The following is a 21,610-nucleotide window of genomic DNA, read 5'->3' on the forward strand; positions in this document are numbered from 1 at the left end:
AAGCAGAAATGAAATTTAAAGGTGCATGCATGCTGTTGTAGGTAGGATATTAAATACTAACCTTAGCAACATTGTTCCATTGCCTGCTTTGCTAAAAAAGTATTTTAAGATTTTCAAGGGCCAATTCTCTTCAGAAGTGTTGATCAGAAGGCCCATACAATGTATTTTTTAGTAAGATATCTAAACAGTGGAACAGTGGTAACATTATTCTTGTTACTAATGTGTGCATTTTACAGCTTTATTATATGCATTCGAAATCCCACTGAATCCAATAGGATGTGTTCCCAAATAAGCAGGCTGCCTTATGGTAGGGCTAGTTTACTGAGTTGCTAACAGGTTACTGTCTGGGCATTAATCTTCTGGCAGGTAGCCTAACAGAATATTTTATGGTTCATTTACTCAAAAGAAAATCCCATTGAGCAATATAACCCGATTTTAGGAATGCTTATTTGCAAGTAAGCTTCACTGAGTTCAGCCCAACTCGCTTCCTAGCAAATATGTTTCGGATTGCCGCCCTGAAGTTACAGTCCCTGCAGCTAAAGAGTATACCCTCAAAAATAACAACCAAAACTCTAAACCGGAAGACCCCCTTCCTTTTGGCGGCTGTTGCAATCCGCCGCAAAGAAGAATGCAAGGGGAAGAAAATCCCCTGGAGCCACTTCCTTGTCTAACCCCAGTCCGGACCGGGGTGGGGGCAGAATGTCAGTTTGAACAACTTCCTACTAAGCTCCCAGCGGCCGGCTGTAAAAAGCGACCTTTTAAACTCCTGCCAACGTCGATCGGTTCCTGCCCCCTGGCAGCGTGGAGGAAGCGATGAATGGCCAGAAAGGGGAGGTGACCGACTAGCGCTTTGCACTCCCTAGCCGCCTTGCTGCGCGTCCTAGCCGTGCATTTCGCTCCACCCTGCTGGGCACTTCTCTCTCCCCAGCGAGCTTTCACATTCCCCGCAGAAAAGAGAGAGAAAAAAAGCCACCGAGGTCCCGCCTGGGGAGCGCGCGAGACTGAAAGGCGGCTGTGCCGACCCGCTTTCGCCTTCTTCTGTTTTTGGCGGGAGGGCGGATTGGAGTCCTTCTGCCATGATTCCGTGGAGCCAGGCTGAGCGAACTTAACGTGAGACTGGGAGGCGACGCGTCGCCGCCCCCCCTCCTCCCCCGTGAAGACCATGAGGCAACTGGCGCAGCTTTTCCCTCTTCTCGTGTTGTGCCTTAATCAGGTAAGGGGCTTGGAGAGTGGAAGGAGGAGGGGCTGTGAGCGGCGCGTGGAGGGGGCGTTTGCAGCCGCCAAAGGGCTGATTTAACCTGTCCTTGTACCCCAGTGCTTTGCTATGCTCACCTATGCTGTGTATGCAGCCCCACCCCCAGGATCGAGAAACCGGTTTCTTCTTTTCAGGTAAACACAGCCACTTTAGAGTTTCCTTCTTCCTTATCTCTCTCCTCCCCCCCCCCGCCCGTTCACCGGTTTAAGGGAAGGAAAGTCTGTGATAAGCTGCTCTGATTCTTTTAAAAGGTGCTTGGAGCGGAGGTAGCTGATGTTCTTGAGCGTGCTTTGAACATGACTTTCCCCAGCGTTAGGCGCGCCTAACTCTGACGAGGCTCTTGAGTATATGGAATTCTTTTCAGCTCAGATTAAACACGCCTGCGGGGCATAGAAAGTGGAAGACAACTGTTAGTATGCGGTGTAACCTACGTAGATTTTACATCCGATTGAGAGATGACAGGGATATTTTTTCAAAGTGCGTTATAAGGCTATGCATACTTAGTAGGGGCTAAGGCCTGGTCTCAGCATAAGGCATAATAAGATGATAGAGCGCTGTGGTTGTACCACTTTGCAGTACTGTAGGGAATCACAGTTCTATATACTGTGTAAAGAGCCCCTTGCTGATAGAGAAGTAGCACAGAAGGTCAGCAGCTGAACTAGAATGCTTTCTCTTTGCTGTACTCATTTTCTCTTAGCACAAAGCTCATAATTCTGTTTTGTTTTTTAATGTGGAGGCAGGACTGATATTCACCACCTGAATCTTAACTGATTTACTCCATTCTAGCATCTCATTCTCATGCATGGCTTCAGTCCTACCAAAGTTAGTGGGATTCATACTTGAATAAACATGCACTGTTAACGTGTGTAACTTGGCCTGCGTATAAAAGCCACTTTAATTCATATAAATTAATGTTTAATGCATTTTAACCATGTTTATCTACTCTGAAGTAAAATAGTAGCTAAGGGGTAGGCTTCCCTGCTCTTTCAAAATGTGTTAGAATTTATACATGGTCACATAATTTGCACTATTTACTGGTGTTAAATTGTGTTGATAATCCCAAATGGTTAAGCTGTGAGAGAACCTTATATGACTGAGGAAGAAACAAGGATCGAGCAGAGAATAAACAAGAGGATAAGTATTCCCTGTATTAACACAGAGTATAATGCATAATGTGATTTTGTGGCATTTGTGTGTGACAAGGTGAAGTGTGTTAGTGCCTGTGAGTACAGAAATTGTAAGTGATATAAATCCTGAATTAACAAATCCAGACTAAGAGCCAAACTGGACATGGTGGCATCTTTGTGACTGCCACAAGGATGCCACCACCATTTCAAATGCCAGAAGGGCATGGTAGTGATTGGACCTGTAGCATAACACTCTTGGCTCCGCCACTGTGCCTTTTCAAGCGATGAAACAGCTGGTTGCAGGGCTGCGGCTGTTTTGGCACTGGATAAGCCATGGGCAGGGGGAAGGACAAGAGCACTTCAGCCTGCTGCACTGAAGGCCCAATCAATCTCTCGCAGTATTTTTACTTTAAAATGGTGACAGCATCCTTATGGTGACCCTGAGGACACCATCTTATTCTAGTTTGCCTTTAAAGGCTGTACGGTACTAATTCACTTGCTCTAAAATAATTCTATTAAAAAATGGAAAAGGAAACATGTTTGGGCCAGGGTCTTCTGATTTATGTTTAAGTGTATTTAAAGACATATATATACACTTGACCCATTTACTGCATAAAATGCTGGTATAACACCATTATTCCCTTCGCTATAACATTATCACTGTTGTATCATTAATGCTATGAAGGAAAACTGCACTAAAGGAAGTAGAAGTACTGTAAAGTTTTATCTCTGTGATGTGTGTATGTTGATCAATAATGCTGGCACCAGTCATGCAAGGGTCAGTTTTGTATATTAAAAATACTGCTGGTTGTTATTTTTTATTCTTGAGCATGATACACATTGGCTGCTCACCAGAAAGCAATCTGTTTCTTCATAGATCAAGAGGGGGAGCCATGTTTGTCTGTAGCAGTAGAAAAGAGCAAGAGTCCAGTAGCTCATTAAAGACTAACAGAATTTGTGGCAGGGTATGAGCTTTCATGACTCACAAAAATGCATGCCTTGCCACAAATGTTGTTAGCCTTTAAGGTGCTACTGGACTCTTGCTGTTTAACACTCTTTTGTCATAACTTTTGGAAAATCTCCTCACTTTTCTCACCCCATTCATACTCTTTTCAGTAGATGAAGTACCTTCTTTAGTAAAAGAAATTGGTAGATCAGATTTTAGTTACTACATGAAAGTTTACTTGAAGGTCCAATTGCTTATTCTGACTTTCTGGTAGTTCTAATTCTTATCTTAACGTTCAGAGATCAGGATTGTGAGATGTTATTCTTATTAAAATAACAAAGAACAGACACTTGAAAATGGATTCAAAATACAATATGAATGGTTTAGTGGTGGTAAAGTACCACCTCTGAATGGTAAAGCCTTCCATGATGCAACAATATGTTTTCTGACCAACTATATTTGTGGGAATAAATGAATGATACTTTCAAATGATCTTTTTATTTACTCTTCAGCATTATAAGGCCTTCACAACTTTACTGTCTGAAAGGTATTAAGTAACAGAAGGAAGCTGATATAACAGTTGATATAATAATGGACCACAGACTTGGCATCTTTAGGGTATTAGTGCATCCTCTGTTGTTGCTTTCTGTGTCTTAAAATACGTATTTGCAGATCTAATACAGAAGGGCTAGCCACCCTGCCTATTCCATTCCCACTACTCCAGTAAAGATGTATATTTGGGGAAACTCCAGAAACCAGATGGGAAATGTGCATCTTTACCAGGAAGTGGATAAGTGTGTTCTGTATTATACTTGCAAATATGTAACAATGAGAATATTTTCTGAGAATCTGAATTAGGGCTGTAGCATTAAATATAGCATTAAAGTTATTGTTTATAATACTGTTTCTTAGTATGCAACCCACAGTCCTCATTATACTTGCCACGGTCTAATCTGTACTCCAAGCCTGGCTCTGGTTCTGTATCTTTCTCTGACTGTTCTGGTGCCTATTTATAGCATAATCCTGTTTTTTAAATAAGACTGAGGAACTGTTGGCCGTTTCATTAGTGGCAAAAGGAATGTTGGAGTAGCTTTCATTCAGAAGTATGGACTGGGAGGTTTAAAAATCTAGATCAGTGACCCTCCATTAACTTCAGTGTCTTTACTTGCAGATTACCCTTGCTTCAAGCTAGTGATGTGGCTTAGATATTTGTTTCCGTCTGCGGGGAGATTGCCTAAAATTTTAAGTGTGTGTATTTCTTGGTGAACTTGCATTCCTTTCCTAGACGCTATTTATACTTGTACTGTGACCTAAGCTTGAGGAAGACAGCAACAGTACCCTTGTAATGCGTTTAAGTTAGGTTGCTCATGGTTAATTAATAACAAACAGCTCTTATCACTGCCATCATTAAATCCCTTCTACTTCCTTAAAACATATCACAGAGGGAACATATCACAGATTTTGCTGTCTACACTGAGTAATTGAGATTGCTGGAAAGGGATGGAGTCCACAGTATTAGGGTCTCAAAAAGGATGTATAGAACACAATATCCCTTCCAGTTACCACACCCAGCCTCAAGGCAGTTTTTCAAATTGTATTGTATGATTATAAAAGTTTAATTGCTTAAAATGAATGTTGTTTCATTGAAAGCCTGTGGCTAGTTTTAAGGAATATTTTCCTGGGCATAAGCCCCATTGAATAACATTAGACTTCTGAGTAAACCTGCTTAGGATTGTTACCTGTATCACCTACTGTCTTTTTTTCCTTCTCATGATCTATTATATCAGTATTTATTTCTTTTACATTTTTTTGTTCAGCATATATTGACATATACTTTTCCCTGATTGATATTTTGAGTTATACTCTGTGAAGTGGATGCCTAGAATCTGGATTCTGACATTTTTGTTTTAAAAGTGGTTAGCGAGGCTGAAAAAAATGCTTCTGACTCATTCCTAGAAATATTACGTGTATATACATACATGCATAGAAAGTGACAATAGGAGTTCGTCCTACGAATGCAGAAATTTGCATTTAAACTAAACATAACTAATGACCTGCAGCAGATGTCTGGACCACAACAAATGCTGTGAAGAACTGGACAATCACCTACAAGAAAGGATTTACTTTGTTCTCTGAGAGCTGCTTTAATAGATCTAGTTCTGCTTGACATATACAAAATTGAGAAAGAATGGTAGAAATAGCAAGTATGTTACCTGATGCAAGAGAAACAGTGTTTGATTATATTATCTCTATAGCAGTTTTCTCCCAGCCTTAACTTTAAAATAAGTAATGAGTAGGAAAGATTGGAGACAAACTGGAGGCTCTAATATCCAGTGCGTTACAAGTGGCCAGTGGGACATTTGATCTCATAGTTAAGAGTCACTGGCTACATTTGGATGGGTATCTTGCCCGACATAAGCACTTCCCGCAGGCGGATTAAAAGGGCAGCATCAGACAGGTACACCTGGTGGCTGTTCTCCTCTAGCACTCACAGTGCTCTCTGATGACTCAGAGATGGATTAAATAGCCACCAGGTGAAAACTAGTGGCAAATACTCCTTGTGCACTCAAGGCTGGTGCCAGACTTCCTGGCTCCCTAGGTCCCACCCTGGACAGACTCAGGAAGGTGAGAGTGGGGCGGCAGCCTGTGCGAGCTCTGAGGAGAGCACAGGTCACCATGTTGCCCTGCTGCTCTCGACTTCGAAGCCAAGAGCGGTGGGATGGGGCATGCTCTCCTCTGAGCAAGGGAAGGTGAGCTGGTGCCCTGCCTGGCCGCTTTTGCCTCCCAGGTGACAGTCGCCTGGCGGGGCACGCTCTTCTCTGAGCCTGCCTTCCCTTGCAAGAGAAGGCGGGCTTGGAGGAGAGCACACGCCACCTGGCCACTCTCTCCTTCCCGGGTCTGTGCAGGAAGCCAAGAGTGCTGAGGAGAGGGCCCCTGTAGCTGGGTGGTGCCCTAGCTATCTGCCTACCTGGCCTATTCCTATGCACTAGCCCTGCATGCACTCTTCCTCATTTCCAGATGTCTGATCATGGGAGAGCACAAAGAAAACACCAAGCCAAGGTCTTCCCCCCCCTTCCTTTACAGTCCCGCAGTGTGCTTATGCACATGGGTAAGGGATCTTTTTAAAAAACCAAACCCTTTCCAAATGAATAACATGCTGCAACATGCAGATGATCAAACACATTTCCTGTGCAGTATACAGGGTGGTGTGACTGACCCTGCTACCCTGCTTTGAATTGAACCAGAGAGATTTGCCTCACCTCCCATGTGCCCAGAGCTGCCTGTCTGTGTTTAAGAATGGGCCCAGTGACTCAGTCAACCCTTTGGAGTGTGATCTCATTAGTTGGAATGAACCTTCCACCCATTTGGGTCTAAGGTAGGGAATTCCCCATCTACATATGCTATTGAGACAGATTTACTTAACTCTTGCAAGGCTCTCCCACCAGTGGAGAAAAAGTCTGTTACTGATTCTATGATAGGCTAGAGCAAGTGAGGACTAGACTCTTGAAGCTGAGTGACCACACACAGGATCCCATGCCTCTGTCTCTCACTGTTGTTGTACCTTGCCCAGAGATCACTTTATTGACCCAAATATCAGTAGAATTTGTTAAATTACTAGATATGCTCCTTAGTGACAATCTCCCCTCCATGCCTAATGCCATTCCTTTTTTCTTTTTCTCCCTCCCCCACCCTATCATTCTCTCTTTCTCTCACTTACTTTGGATCCTGCTTTAAAGAGGAATGACATTTTATTCTAGGCAATGGAAGCTTCTGCTGGCATAAATTGTATGTCAGTGCCTGATTAGATTCCATGATGGGAAGCAGAAAACTGAGCAAACAGCATGAACAAGCAGCCAGTCTGCCAAATGAGACAGGTTGATTTCAAGTCTGATGTTAGAAAACATTAAAAGAAGCAGGTTGCCTCCCCCACCCTTATACAGACAAAAGGATTGAGCTGGCATGGCTGCTGCTGTCCCCTCAGGGCATTCTAGGGGCAACTCCTTGTGGCTTGGTGGGTGATAATTCCTCCTCTCTGCTGCGCTGCCAGCTCCTCCTTCCTTGCCTACAGTCCTACCCATCTCTGAGGCTCATGCAGAGACATGGCAATTGCTGTGCTGATGGCAGCAGCAGTTCCTCCTGTCTCTTATTTGAAGTGATAACACCACTTCCTCAGACTGATGAAGAGAGACAGAGATGATGGGCACCCACAAGCAACTTTCAGGAGGTGCAGCCCCATTCTACCTACCTTTGATTCCTCCCCACTCCCCCCTTCTCTCAGTATTTCCTTCTTTCTCCCTCCCTTTCTCGCTCTCCCCCATGTCTACAATCACTCCTCTCTTTTTGCTTCCTTCATCTTTTTATCTCCTGTCTCCGCACCCTATCACTCTATTTTCTTCATTAGTGGTGTTGCCTTGCCATGCCTCTTCACTGCCGCTGTGACTAACTGAGCCCCCCAGCAGGTTCACTGCCTTTGCAGCAGCAGCAGCTTTGCAGCCTCAGCCAGCAGCTTGTTTGAACTCTTCCCAGCTTTGGCAGCTCAGGCTTTGCACTGCAGCAGTGGTTGCATCTCACTTGCCCCTGCCTAGCTTCTTCACCACCTGGCTGCCTTGGCCAGTAGCTTGCCCAGCCTCTTCAACAGCATCTTGCTTGTTCCCCTAGCAGATCACCCCTTCACAGCAGCAGCAACTCTCCCACCCACCACGGCCAGACCTGGAGCACCTGCTGCTGCCATGGCTGGGCCCAGAGCAGCTCTCAGACTTTGCTGCCACTGTGGCCAGGCCCAGAGGAGTTCCAGGATTCAGATGCTTCCAACCTGCTAGTACTGAAAGCAGAAGAAATCCCCCATCCATCTTTATTTGTGCTGTAGTATTTGTATACAAGGTATTCATTGCTCTAATCAGATTTTGACCACCTCCCATATATTCTAAAAGCATAATAGTGTTGTTTCTCCACTGAATCAAATGCTTTTTCCATATCTATGCTAAAAATAATTGAATATATATTTGCCTTTTTATAGTGGTTAATAATATCTATCATCCTTCTAGTATTATCCACTAAATGCCTGGAAGGAATAAAACCAGTAATGTCAGCATTAAGATATTTATGGATAATGCATTTTAATTGTAATGCAAAGACTGCAGTAAAGATTTTGTAATCATTATTTAAGAGGGCACTGGATCTAAAGGAAGTAGGATCAGTTTCATCTTTCCCTTCTTTGCAAATAGGTGTTAGTACAGAATAGGACACCAACATTTGAATCATGTCTTTAGGAGAAGTTTTCAGCTGACCTGATTCATCTCTTAGGCCATAAATGGTTCAAGATTTCTTCCCCCCCCCGTAGTCTCCATTTAAGCCTTCCATCCTTCCGAGGTTGGTAAAATGAGTACCCAACTTGCCAGGGGGAAAGTGTAGATGACTGGGGAAGGCAATGGCAAACCACCCCATAAAAAGTCTGCTGTGAAAATGTTGTGAAAGCAATGTCACCCCAGAGGCAGAAACAACTGGTGCTTGCACAGGGGACCTTTCCTCCTCCATTTAAGCAATTTCAAGGCTATAGGAGAACGCTGCCAATAGCCTTTGTTAAAAAATTTGACTGGTATCTATATCGTCTAGCAATTTTCTTTCAAAACAGCAAGACTCGGTATAAAGTTTGACTCTGTGGATAGCAGTTGAACAAAGCAGGAGTCAAGTGGCACCTTTAAGACCAACAAAGTTTTATTCCGAACGTAAGCTTTCGTGTGCTCTCTAAGCACACTTCATCAGATGAGGGGATCAGGTATGGTCATAAAAGGTACACTGTCTCCTCCCAACCCCACCCTGCCCTAAAACAATAAGTTTTGTATGTAGAACAAATATTATTTCCCAAGTACTATACAGTTTTTCAAGTCACTGAGAGTTTCTTTCATAAGAAAATCATTTCTACAGTATTCTTGAGTTTGTGAACTGAATTTTGTAGTTGGGACCAATACACGTCACCTGTGATATGAGTTTGGTTAGGGAAACTGTGTATGTTTTTTGCAGACGGACATGACATCGGGGAACTAATGTTGTCAAGCACGCCGGTACCCAGTTTGTCTCAGGAGCACAATGTGGAGTGTGTGAGAGAGGCTTCTACCTCCCTTCCTGTGCTGTTTTTCATGAGCTGAAACATGCCCCCATCACCATTTTGGCTCAGGAAAAGAAGGCTGAAGCCTGTCTTCCCCCTGCTTCATTGTGCTGAACCAAAACAAGCCCTTATGTATATTTTGTGGTGTCACATCCATCTGCAAAAAGGATACAGTTGTGTCACAGATTATGTGTAGTTTGGCAATAAGCTTCTGCTCTTGCTCACTTTTGCATATTGCAATTTCCACTTCCTGATGGCATTGACTATTTTTGGTACTTAGGTGAATTATGGGTAAATACTTTGCTTTTCAGAGTGGAGAGTCTTTGTTTATTACATGTGTAGCTCAAAACTGCATATCTTCTTCACAAGAACTATATCAGGTACAACAGGTTGAAAAATAAATGGTCTGAAAGCTTTATGCCTAGATCTAAGAGGGCAGCCATGTTGGTCTGAAGCAGCTGAACAAAGCAGGAGTCAAATTGCACCTTTAAGACCAACCAAGTTTTATTGAGAACGTAAGCTTTCGTGTGCTCTCTAAGCACACATCATCAGACAAGGGGTCAGTGTGCTTAGAGAGCACATAAAAGCTTATTACGTTCTCAATAAAGCTTTATACTTAGTTTCTCACATCAAAACTTTTCTATCTACAATGCCACACTGGTAGTGAACATGTGCAGAGTGGTCCTGAAAGTACTTAAAACAAAATAATTATAACTTTGAATTACTTGCCTTCATTTTTGAATTTGTTTGGGGAATGAATTAATAGAAATCAACTAGAATTCATTTATGACCAGGAAAGGAATATTCCTCTTTTGAGCTCTGTTCAGCGTTATCCTTACTTCCACTGCCTTAAGTATATAAAAAAAATAGTTCAGTTGGTAACGTTGGCAAATGCTAAAGGATTATGTCAAGTACCTGCTCAGGGTGGCTGTTTAAAGGTAGATAATTTAAAGCTGGTGTTCAGAAGGCCACACAACATCTGAAGAGTTCCTTATTTACTTTCTCTGTCACCCCCACCAAACTTAATAATATTACCTACATTTAACAGCTATGTATGTCTCTCCCCTGTAAATTAAAATTCTGCATAATTTGGCCACACTTGGGTAGGGTACAAAATTCTGCAAATTCAGAAGAAGCTAGGTTTGCAGAAAAATATGAAAAACTTTAAAAGGAAGGAAATCTGAACAGTGACATCTATGCTTGCACAGACGTTCCAGGAATAAAGGAGTTCAGCTGACATCTTGGTGTTCCATAGCAACTAAAATGTGAAAACATAGTGGAACTTCAGGCAAGTAACATGGAGCAGTTATAGCCAGCTATGGCTTGCTTCTCTTATCAGTGTGATTCTTACCCCGTACCTCCTTCATCATGCTGGTGAAGACTGGAAAGGGTGAGTGGGTGGAATGGGAGGGAAGACTAAGCATGAAGAGTGAGTGGAGTATAAGCAAAGAAAAACTGGTCAGGAAGAGCAAGCAGGCAGGTGGCTGAGTGGAGGGAAGGTAATTCAGTTTGGGATGAAAACGCAGAACTGTAGTATAAGGGGGAAATTGGGAATGGGTGGAAGAAATAGAATTCTTCCCTCCCGTGAGTCTTTGCAAGTCCACCTTTTGTATCTTTCATTCTGATCACCTGTAGTGTTCACCCACTTTCATACTGGAAGGAAAATATTTAACCAACCCCCCTGGTGTATGGTTTTCACTGTGTTGCCACTTAACATGGGAAAAAAAGATATATTTAGTGTAGAAGGAGAGGGGGGAAGTGAATGCATGTGTAAGCTACACAAAAATGCACTGAACCATGTTCACTGACGCAACTTGCTGTTTCGTTTATGAGTTAAATGTTGTTAACATTTTCAAAAATTGGGTTTTTTTACAAGTAACCCAAACAGCATTACTTCAACTACCTAATCTGTCCTTCCTAACCAGAAGGAGACTGACTCAGTTATTTCTTCAAAAGCCTTTTCATCTAATATATATTTAGAAGTAGAAACAGGATAGATTAAGTATATGTGATGAGCTAGATTTGAGACCAACAGCATTTGGGGATATGAAAGCTCATACCCTGAAAATCATGTTGATGATGATAAGCATCTCCTTATGAAACCGTCTTTTCCCACCAGTGATATCTCTCTATTCCACTACTTCATCTCAACATTAATTACGGTATATGACTACTCTCCCAGCATTACCTCCTGCCATACTGATCCTCTGTCTCCATGCTTGAAAGCCTTTCCTAGTTTCACTCTCTGGCAGGCACCCCCTCCTCATCCTCTTTCCATTCCTTTTGTGATCTGTTGCCTGGGGTAGGCTCACTACTGGGGATAAAATTGGTAGTTGTCAGACTGCTGAGTTGATTTCCCTCTCAAACTTTGCTTGGGGAATGCCCTAACCAGGCAAAAGCTTGATCTTGTCAGATCTCAGAAGCTAAGCAAGGTAGACTGTAGTTAGTACTTGCGTGGGAGACTTCCTTGAAATACCCAGCAGCAGGCTCTCTTCAGCCACCTCTTTGAATATCCTGTACCCCAGTAGGGATCAGTCACCAGAAGTCATCATGACTTCCAGGTGCAAACACACGCACACACACAAATATACAAAATACCAACCATCTCCCCCCCCCCCCAAAAAACCCCCTTTGCTTGGGGAAGTAGCCTGAAGGGGAGAGTATAGCGACCCAAGCTGGGTGAGGTGGGAAAGAATGGCTATAGTTCAACAGGGCCTGAGGATCAAGAAAAGAAAGAACTTGACTACAATAAGACCATTGCCATGAGGTGAAATACAAAACTAAATGGTAGGAGTTCATGGGCAACAGATTGATGCAGACCACATTTTATTGAGATACCTGAGTGAGGGCCGCTACATATGTGAACAGCCTGAAGTGCTAGAATGGTGGCTTCACAAATGTTTATCCTGGGATGTTTACCTGATTAAAAATAAGTTTGCTTTATTTGCTAACTAACTATTGCAGGGGTGGCCAATGGCAGCTCTCCAGACGTTTTTTGCCTATAACTCCCATCAGCCCCAGCCATTGGCCATGCTGACTGGGGCTAATGGGAGTTGTAGGCAAAAAACGTCTGGAGAGCTACCGTTGGCCACCCCTGAACTATTGTAACTAAAATAAAAGGTTGGTTTTAGCACAGCGGTTTCACTTTCAGTAATTCCAGATACCATGCTTGAAAATACCATCTCTTTTCATTTCTTTTCTGCTTAGCTCCCTGTGTAACCTTTAACCCGCTCTATTAAAAGAAATGTCCAGTTTCAGCATGAGATTAAGAGCATTGTCTTAAGATAGTTTGTGAGTCTTTGACACCAGGAAGTATGTTCGTGTTGTATAGCAATGCAACCTGTTCTGAGCTTTAAGAATGAACTCAGCACTTTATTCTTATTGACTGGGTCTGGTTTCAAAAGAAGGTGATAGGATGTGCTGTATCACTTCAGCTTTTTCTGAATGCTATCCTCTCCTTTCAAACAGAACACTGTCACAACAGACAAGAATTTTGGGATAGAGGCACTTTCCTTGCTATATTTAGCTTTTTTTCATATGGAGCAGCACTGAAAGCTGGAATCCTTCACCTGCAGTCCAGACCGGTCCATTCATTGTATGATCTCCTTCTCCTGTATAAGTGGACCAGCTTTCAGTGGGTTTTAATATCAAATGTCTTTTAAAAATTATCTGAGCCACAGGAAAATTGAGAAATGGTTTAGTGTAATAACTAAGAATTGGAACTGTGGACCAGGAAGCCCATGATTTAACATGTTGCCTCATTCCTTCAGTCTTAAATAATAATGCTGGTTGGCGTGAAATTATCGTAGATTAGTGAGAGAATGAACCTGATGTACTTTGTACTGATGTACTGAAGAATGTACCTGATGTACTTTGAACACCTAGAAAGTGCCCTTGTCATTTATCCTTTGGTTTTCAGACAAATGGCTCCCAAAGCAGGTTTCAGTAATTATAATTTACTGGCAAAGTTGCTTGTATGCCTTGCATTCTATGATATGATTGGTGGAGGGAGGTGAGGAGGGAGGTTACCTGAACAACCTTTGTGTATTCTTCTACATGGTAATGTAAAGTAAACATTTAATGATCAAGCACACAAACTAATTGCTGCTTTAATATAGTTTCTGGGACCATCCTAATGCTTTGCAGTATGTGGTTTAACTAGTTGGTGTTTACCTTCACAGTTATTTCACGTTCTTCATATAAATCTGTGAAACAGTTTCCTGGTTTGGAGAACAAACTTTTTGGGCTATTGCTGATGTCTTGGCTTTATCAGCAGTGTGAAGACTGTTCTGGCCTTTTTCATTCTCACCAATCCCTGCCTGACAACTGGTGGTAAACAACTTAACATACAAAATTTATAATCAAAAGCCATGACTTTCCAAGGGAATGCTGGAATGCATCAACATTGCAATGGCTGTTGTGGTCACTCTGATGCTCTGAGAAGCAGGTTACATTGATTTCTCTTTAACTTTCTTCTAAACGAGTGAACATATTTAGGTTTGTAGCCTGAAGTCTCAATCCGTGCACAGCAACTCAAAGGTTGAGAAAAGCTGGCCATTGCTAGAGTTGCAAAATCTGTCTTGATAAATTCCTAGAGATTTGGGAATAGTGCCTAGAGAAGGCCAAGTTTGTCGAGAGAAAAGAAAGGGTTCAGCGGGAAATAATGTAGTAGAGCTACCTTCCAAAGCTGCTGTTTTCTCTCTGGGAACTGATTTATAGTCTGGAGATCAGTTGTAATTCTGGGAGAACTTTGAACCCTGTCTTATCTTAAACAACTGCTTGATCCAGTATAAGAAAGGATTGGGCTGTTGTACTTCCTGCTGCTGGCATCATAACATAATAGAGTAAGGTCTGATTTAAAAAAATGCATGTGAGACCCCTTACTTGGTCCATGTCATTAAAGAATGAAGGGGAAAGAGATGTTTAATGCTTTCTTGTGAAATGGATAATTTATTTTATTTACGTTATATATTGTCTTCCTTTCTCACTGAGACTGAAGGCAGATTGGATATGGTAAGTTAGTGCAAGGAGACATCTAATGAATAGTGTAATAGACCTATGATTGCAGAAACAAGGCATAAGCATTAAATATGACATGTTATAAAATGTAAGAAATGTTACTATGTAAGTAGAAATATAATGCAGTGAGAGCAAGATAAAACATACAGCAGCAGGTAATACATATTAGTTAGGGGGAAAGTTTTGTGGTTATCATTCTGTCTCCATCTTGTGGTCCAGTCTCTACCTCTTTTGGTCTATGACCAGATCACATTGTCATTTTAGAAGAAAATTGTTTAAAGAGTTGGAAATTGCTTCAGGACAAAGGAGATTACATTATCTAGGACAGGGGTGGCCAAACTGCAGCTTGGGAGCCACATGTGGCCCTTTCCCACACATTGAAGCCCCCACTGGCCCATTGGCTGGTTTGGTGAAGGCATTTCTCTCTTTAAATCACTTCTTCAAGCCAAGCTAACTGAAGGCTTGGAGAATGCATTTAAAGTTAAAGTTGTTTTCTTTCCATCTCTCTCATCCCCAATCAATTTCCTTCCCTCCCGTCCTTCCTTCTGTCAAACATCTGATGTTCATGTGTTGCAGCTCTCAAACATCTGATGTTTGTTCTACGTGGTTCTTATGTTAAGCAAGTTTGGCCACCACTGATCTAAGAGAAAGGCAGGTGAGGACTTTGCATGACTGAGGATCAGTAATAGAGTTTAGACACGGAAAGGGAAGGCTTTGGCACAAAAGAAAGGTCAGGCCAGTCTACCAGTATAGAAGTTACTTCAGGGATATCCACATTCCTTCCACCCTGCAAAAATCAAACTATATTTCTATTATTCTTGACTCCTGTAACAAGAACTGCCCCTCAGCCTTCCAGCTTGTGCTCAGCTTTGGAATTATCTCTTTGTACCCTAAGCCCACTCCCTTCTCATCAGTCTGGCTCCATGTGCCCTACAGATTTATTACCTGAACCACTGCCTAGATTCCTGGTTGACACCCTTGCCAAGTATCCCCTCCTAAAACTCCTAGCCTCAGAGTTGGTGTTAAGTCTGTGGTCCACTTGGATCTTTAGATTCGTGGAATGCAGTATTGTCACAGCAGATTACTCCTGTACACAGAATAGGAAAATTCTTCCTCCATTCTCTTTACTGTCCCTTCTCTCCACCCACCTTCAGTTGTCAAGATGCACTGTGGATAAATATTGGCCATTTTCCCACTTACCTTACCCCGGAGCGACGTCCCTCTTCACCGCGCTGCGTCTGCGCGGATTTCGCACAAACTGCTGCGCAGCACCAGGAAGAGCCGCGTAGTCCCGGGGCTTTTACGTCGCAAATGTAAACCGCCAGTTTACATTTGTGACGCAAAAGCCCCGGGACTACGCGGCTCTTCCTGGTGCTGCGCAGCAGTTTGTGCGAAATCCGCGCCGACGCAGCGTGGTGAAGAGGGACGTCGCTCCGGGGTAAGGTAAGTGGGAAAACGGACATTGTGTTAGTTTAGATTCTGGAGATCAGTTTGGCCCAATGATTGTAAGAACGTAAAATGAGCATTACTGTATTAGAGCAGAAGTCCACTTAGTTTTCCATGCAGTTTATCACAGTGGTCAACCACATGCCCCCAGGAGGCCCCACAAGCTGGGAGTGAATGAAGAAAGTACACCATAAGGAGAAGACCAGCGGACACAACCATTGACTGTGTTCTTTAGACAGCCTCCTCTTCTCACTGTGGTGCCCCCCCCCCCCTTATGGCTATCTATTTGGCAACCAGTCCTCTGGAATAGGCAAGCTGTGCTGTTCATATATTGTGCACTGTTTTTATATTGCTGATTTATTCTTACCTTGTTGTTTTGTTAGCCTCCTTGAGTCCAAGAAGATAGTGTATGAATGAATGAATGAATAAATAAATAAATAAAAGAAATACATGCATGGAGTATAATTTTACCATCCCTGCTGGAAATACCTCTGCCTCAATGACTATTTTTGGAGACTGCAGGAGCAAGGGAAAGAGTAATCTGACATCAGTCAGGGTAATAATGGCTGCAGGATAGCTGTACTACTTCCAGTCACATAAGAACACTAGCAAAAATCAACCTTTTCCGGTTCTAATTGTCAAACCAATCTCACTCTTTTACTAATTCAAGCCTTTTCCTTCTCTTTAGATTGTGAAGGTTGGACTGCTCTATTTCTGTCAATGTAAACCATTTGTGGAGATGATTGTCAGAAAAAGTAGAATATAAATACAATGTTGATTTATTTATGTATTATAAGATACCTCACTAGTGGAGCTAGATCAAGACTTTAGCATGAGTACATTGCAAAGGGGGAAGTCTGAGTGTTCAGTCAGCTCAGCTAGAAAGATCCTTAGGCTGAAAACTTCTTATGTACAAGGACTTTGTATTACTCTATATTTGAAGAGTGTCTAGTACAATGAAACTTTCCAAATACTGTAGTGTAGAAACAATATATATTTTTCCATTTACTACTTGCTTTAAATAAGTGAATATTAATAAGGTATATTCTCCACAAGTATTTATTAGCATCATAATGCAATAAAGCATGGCAGAAATTGAATGTTCTTTCACAATACTGTTACTTTTGGGGAGCCAATTATACAGGTAGTTTTCTTTATCCTGTAAATTGGAGAAGGATTGATTTTTACCTCTGTAAGGTTAATTGGGTACCTTATTAGCCTGTTACACTTTCATCTCTTTGTAATGCAGTAACTGGTGAAGATAAGATGGACTGACTCCCTGTTGCCCTAATACCTCTGAAAGAAGATGAATGGAAGAAGTGTGCATATATATGTGAGAGGGAATAAACTAGCTGTCTTAATCCCAAAAGCCATTCACGCCAACTGCTCAGCATGGAGGTACCCCCCCCCCCCAAATTCCTTTGTTCCTCATCCAGCTGGAATAGCCACTTGGATGCCAGCTTGTGGAGTGATGGTAGGGGAGGAAGTCTCTTCCAGCACTGCAAGTATGGCCTGGCAACTAATAGGAAATGGGAGGAGGCAGCTACTTACTGCAGGGGAGGCACACTATAGTCATCCTTGTGCAAACATCACTTCTGGCATGACATGAAAGCTCTGACATTGTGCTGGGGTGATACTCTAGCTAGCACTTGCCTGAAAACTCTCAGGAAACCACAGAGGTTTTTGGGCAAGTGCTAGAACACTTTTTTGTTGTTTTTCAGTCACACAGTTGAGTCCGACTCTTTGTGACTCCATGGACAAAGTCATGCCAGGCTAGAGCACTGCCACGGTGCAATATGGTACTTTTGGGTTGTACCAGAAGTTAAATCATTGTGTGGGTATGATGATTGCAGCCTTCACTTAGCTGGCCTGCTTTGGCCTACTGACCAGTTAAATGTCAGTAAGTACTGGCAAAAAAAAAGCACCCAACAATAGGATGAATTATAATGAAATCTAGGATCACACAGTACATTAATTCAAAAGCTGCCCAAAACATAAAGTCATTTGGTAAAATTTGTTGTTTAAATTGTGTTCTAATCTTGCAATGACATACATCAGTTTTTCTCCTTTTGAACTGTGTTTTGTTTAAAGATAAGAATTTTAAAACACAATTCTCCAAATAAATTATTAGTTTTATGAATAAATTTCAGTATAGCATTTTCCAGATGTCATGTTATTTGTTGCAATAGGGAAAGTTAATTAGGTTAATTCAAGTAGGTGCTCCTTTTTTAAAGTATTTCTTCATACAAGAAAAGTTTGTTGTGAAAACATCCATGAAAAAAACCTTTTGTAATGGAGTGTGTAGATGAGTGGAGGTCCCGAATAAAAATATAGGGCAAAAAGTACAACTACAGCACTCTCAGAGTTGCAGTTTCTGACTCCAGTTTATTAGGTGCAAGAGTAATTGGACAGCAGATTACAAGAACAAATGAAATGGTGAATTTATGTGAAAATGCAGAAGTTTGGTTGATTAGAAACCCCCCCCTTTGTTTATTTTTCTTAGTGCAGCTAAATAATTGATAGCTGCCAACTGGAAAAACTCGTATGGGGTGGGACGGTGGCTCAGTGGTAGAGCATCCACTTGGGAAGCAGAAGGTCCCAGGTTCAATCCCTGGCATCTCCAAAAAAGGGTCCAGGCAAATAGGTGTGAAAAGCCTCAGCTTGAGACCCTGGAGAGCCGCTGCCAGTCTGAGAAGACAATACTGACTTTGATGGACCAAAGGTCTGATTCAGTATAAGGCAGCTTCATATGTTCATGTTCATATGTATCTCACTTCAGTCTCACTCTGGTTTAAGGAAGCTCTGGGGCAATTTTATAATGGACAAACTCTCGGATCAGATTTAGGTTGTGGAAGATCCTAACTACCAGTCAGAGTATGCTGAGCATTTGGTTCCCTTTATAGAACATATGTCTAATAGTCAAGAGTCTGACAGCTGTATTCCATTTTCATATCAGAAGTTAATAGGATTTGATAGGAAGACTCAATGTAAGCACAATTGTTAACATTATTGTAACTGTGTGGTAAAAATGTACATTACTTATTAAAACCTAATAAAATATATGGGGGGGGGAAGTCAATACGATTTTAACAATTGCCTGTTACTATTGAGATACTACATAATACCTGATAACGACAGGCGATGGTAATCTCGAATTAGTATTCTATTGTTATTGCAAGACCTTATTCTTGTTTGTAATTTTGTTGAAGTTCTTCAGTATGAAGGGATTGTTATCTGTTATGTTTGTATGATTAGACATGTGTTTAAACGTGTTTAATGAAAATTTGTGCTTAAATATATGTTTAATAAAAATTTGAATCTGAAAAAAAAAGATGAAGTCCCTCGTTCAAATCTCACACTAGCCATTTGTTCATTGTTTGCTTATTTTGGGTAAGCTATTTTTAGTGCAATCCTAAGGACACTTTTCTGAGAGTAAGCCCCATTGAATAGATTGTAGTAGAATTCACAACAGATCTGTTTAGGATTGCTCTCTAAGTTTGGTTTGGTGATACAGTATAGATGAGTTACTTTGAACCTTTGGGGAAGGATTTATATAAATACAGAGTACTGTTATAAAAACTACAGATTGAATTTTTAGCATTTGTAGCGTTCTGTCACTCTTGATAGAATACCATTTTAAGGAAATATGATATGAATAACATTTTCTAAAATGGAGAAGTGTAATGGAAATAAAAAAATATTCAAAATACTTTGAAAGAACAATATGTCAGCAGGTTTCATAAATATTGCAACATGGTAGCTGGAAGAAAACTAAACTTCATAGTTTAATAAGGAATTCTCTAGAACTTTCTATTTCTTGTTTTTAAATCAAATGAAAGTGAGTGGGATTCGTTCGCAGTTCATGAGCGGGTACAAATCATGCCTACATGAGATATACTTTCAGTTATGGATTAAGGATTACATGAGAATTCTTTGACTTTTTGACTATAAACATCTGGGCCTTCTCCCCTTAGCTGTAAAGCATTATATAATGCATAATAAATGTAACAAGTAGCCTCAGTTGTTCACATACCTGAACATATTAATTGGTTTTTAATGTTTATCAACTTTGATGATATTCACCCTGAGCCTGCTTGTGGGAAGGGCGTGGTATAAATTTAACTAACAAATAATAAATAAATTTCAGTAAAATGTTATTAAAGAATCTGTTACTTAGATCTATACAATTGAAAAGGTGGTTTTATGAGGGTTGTGTTTTTTTTCGTAGAGGGCATGGTAAGAGAAACTGTATGACTGTAATTGCAATAAACATTATTTAACATTAAATATATTGTGTTAAATACCAAATGAAAGCAGAAAAATTCATAGTGCCCCGTAGTCTTCCCTTCCCTCTTCTGCGTGGTGGCTAGATGCTAATATAGAGTTGCTACCAGTTGGGCCAGGCAGGCCAATGGAAGAGCCCTCAAGTTTTCTCCCTTTCTTTCTGCTAAGCTATAGGATGGTTGACTGGTGCTGGAGTCTGAGAGAGCAAGGGTCAGACAGCTCATGGAAAGGTGCTGGAAATACACATACAAGTATAAATGAATATGTTAATTCCTTTAACCAGAACAGAATTAGAATCTTATTTTACATTCTGTTGTGCAGAAAGCTGACATAATGAACAGAATAAGAAGAAATTTATACTCCTGGTAGTAAATTTACTCCTATAGCATCTATTTTGGAGTGCCATGTGCTGTTTTAAGGCATTTTGGAGTATGAAAACTGCTTTGATGATTAAATTAATCTAGAAAATCTGTGCTTTTGGGTTAATATTCTCTGCATAGCAATTGCTTCTGTTCATACTGTGTTCTTGATTTATCTTCTCCCCTCCTGTGCATCCTCTGTCTGTTAGCCCACTCTTATTGTGAATCTTGTGAACTCTGTTTTGGTAACAGACTTTCAGTATGGGTGTTCCAAGATGGGAAACCCCAAAAAGAGAACTAGCTTCGAGTGGCATTTTGATGAAGCTTCAAACTGCTGACACATGGTCAGAGATGGAAACATTTAGTCACTGAGCCACTGCAGATAGAATGGAAGGATCTAGGCATCTTCCCAGAAGAGAGGCTAAATGGAGGAAGGGAAGCCATCAGGAAATTCAAGGAAATGTAAGACATGCTGTGTTTATTGTTGAACCATGTTATATAACTGCCCTGCTGACCTATGAGCACCATTCTGATTTGAGTCTTCTGAGAGATTGACCCCATTGCCATCCTGTGTCTCCACCCAATGGTGCACTGCTCTGCCAGGTTTGTCTAACTCCTGGAGGGGAGTCTTTGCTTCGCTCTGAGCATTTATGATCCCACCAACCGGTCATTTAGAGTATCTCCTGCTAAGAAGGTTAGCACTTCTAGCACTGTGTCTGTTGCTTTTTACAGGCTCTGCCTAAGGGCTGCATTTCCTGCTTGCTACAGTTAGCTATTTCAGGGACACCTTGGTCCACTTATGCACTCCGATTGATTGACCACCCACATCCTTTTTCCAACATGCTTTTAGTAAAGTGTTTGACTGGACTTAATATGGTTATGAAGAAAAACTTCCAACATTTAAAGTAATAATAATTTTATTTAAAAGAAAATCTCTACACACATACTCTGCACAGCAGTGGATCAAACAAAGAGAAAAGGTAAAGGAAAGGTACATACACAGGGTCATCTGCCCTTCCAATATACATACCTGACCGTTGATATTCCACAGTAGCTTATTTCCACTTT

The 21,610-nt window shown here is 41.4% G+C and overlaps 1 protein-coding gene across 1 annotated transcript in view; it reads left to right on the forward strand.

The window, feature by feature from the left end:
* Positions 1-892: 892 nt before the first annotated feature.
* The window catches only part of PTPRJ (protein tyrosine phosphatase receptor type J), a 130,702-nt gene continuing 109,984 nt past the window's right edge, over positions 893-21,610 (forward strand). The window contains exon 1 of the mRNA XM_060262134.1: positions 893-1,213. Coding sequence (XP_060118117.1) covers positions 1,163-1,213 — 51 coding nt within the window. The 5' untranslated portion in view covers positions 893-1,162. The remainder of the gene's footprint in view (positions 1,214-21,610) is intronic.

Source organism: Heteronotia binoei, chromosome 21, assembly GCF_032191835.1.
Source record: "Heteronotia binoei isolate CCM8104 ecotype False Entrance Well chromosome 21, APGP_CSIRO_Hbin_v1, whole genome shotgun sequence".
Taxonomy (NCBI): domain Eukaryota; kingdom Metazoa; phylum Chordata; class Lepidosauria; order Squamata; family Gekkonidae; genus Heteronotia; species Heteronotia binoei.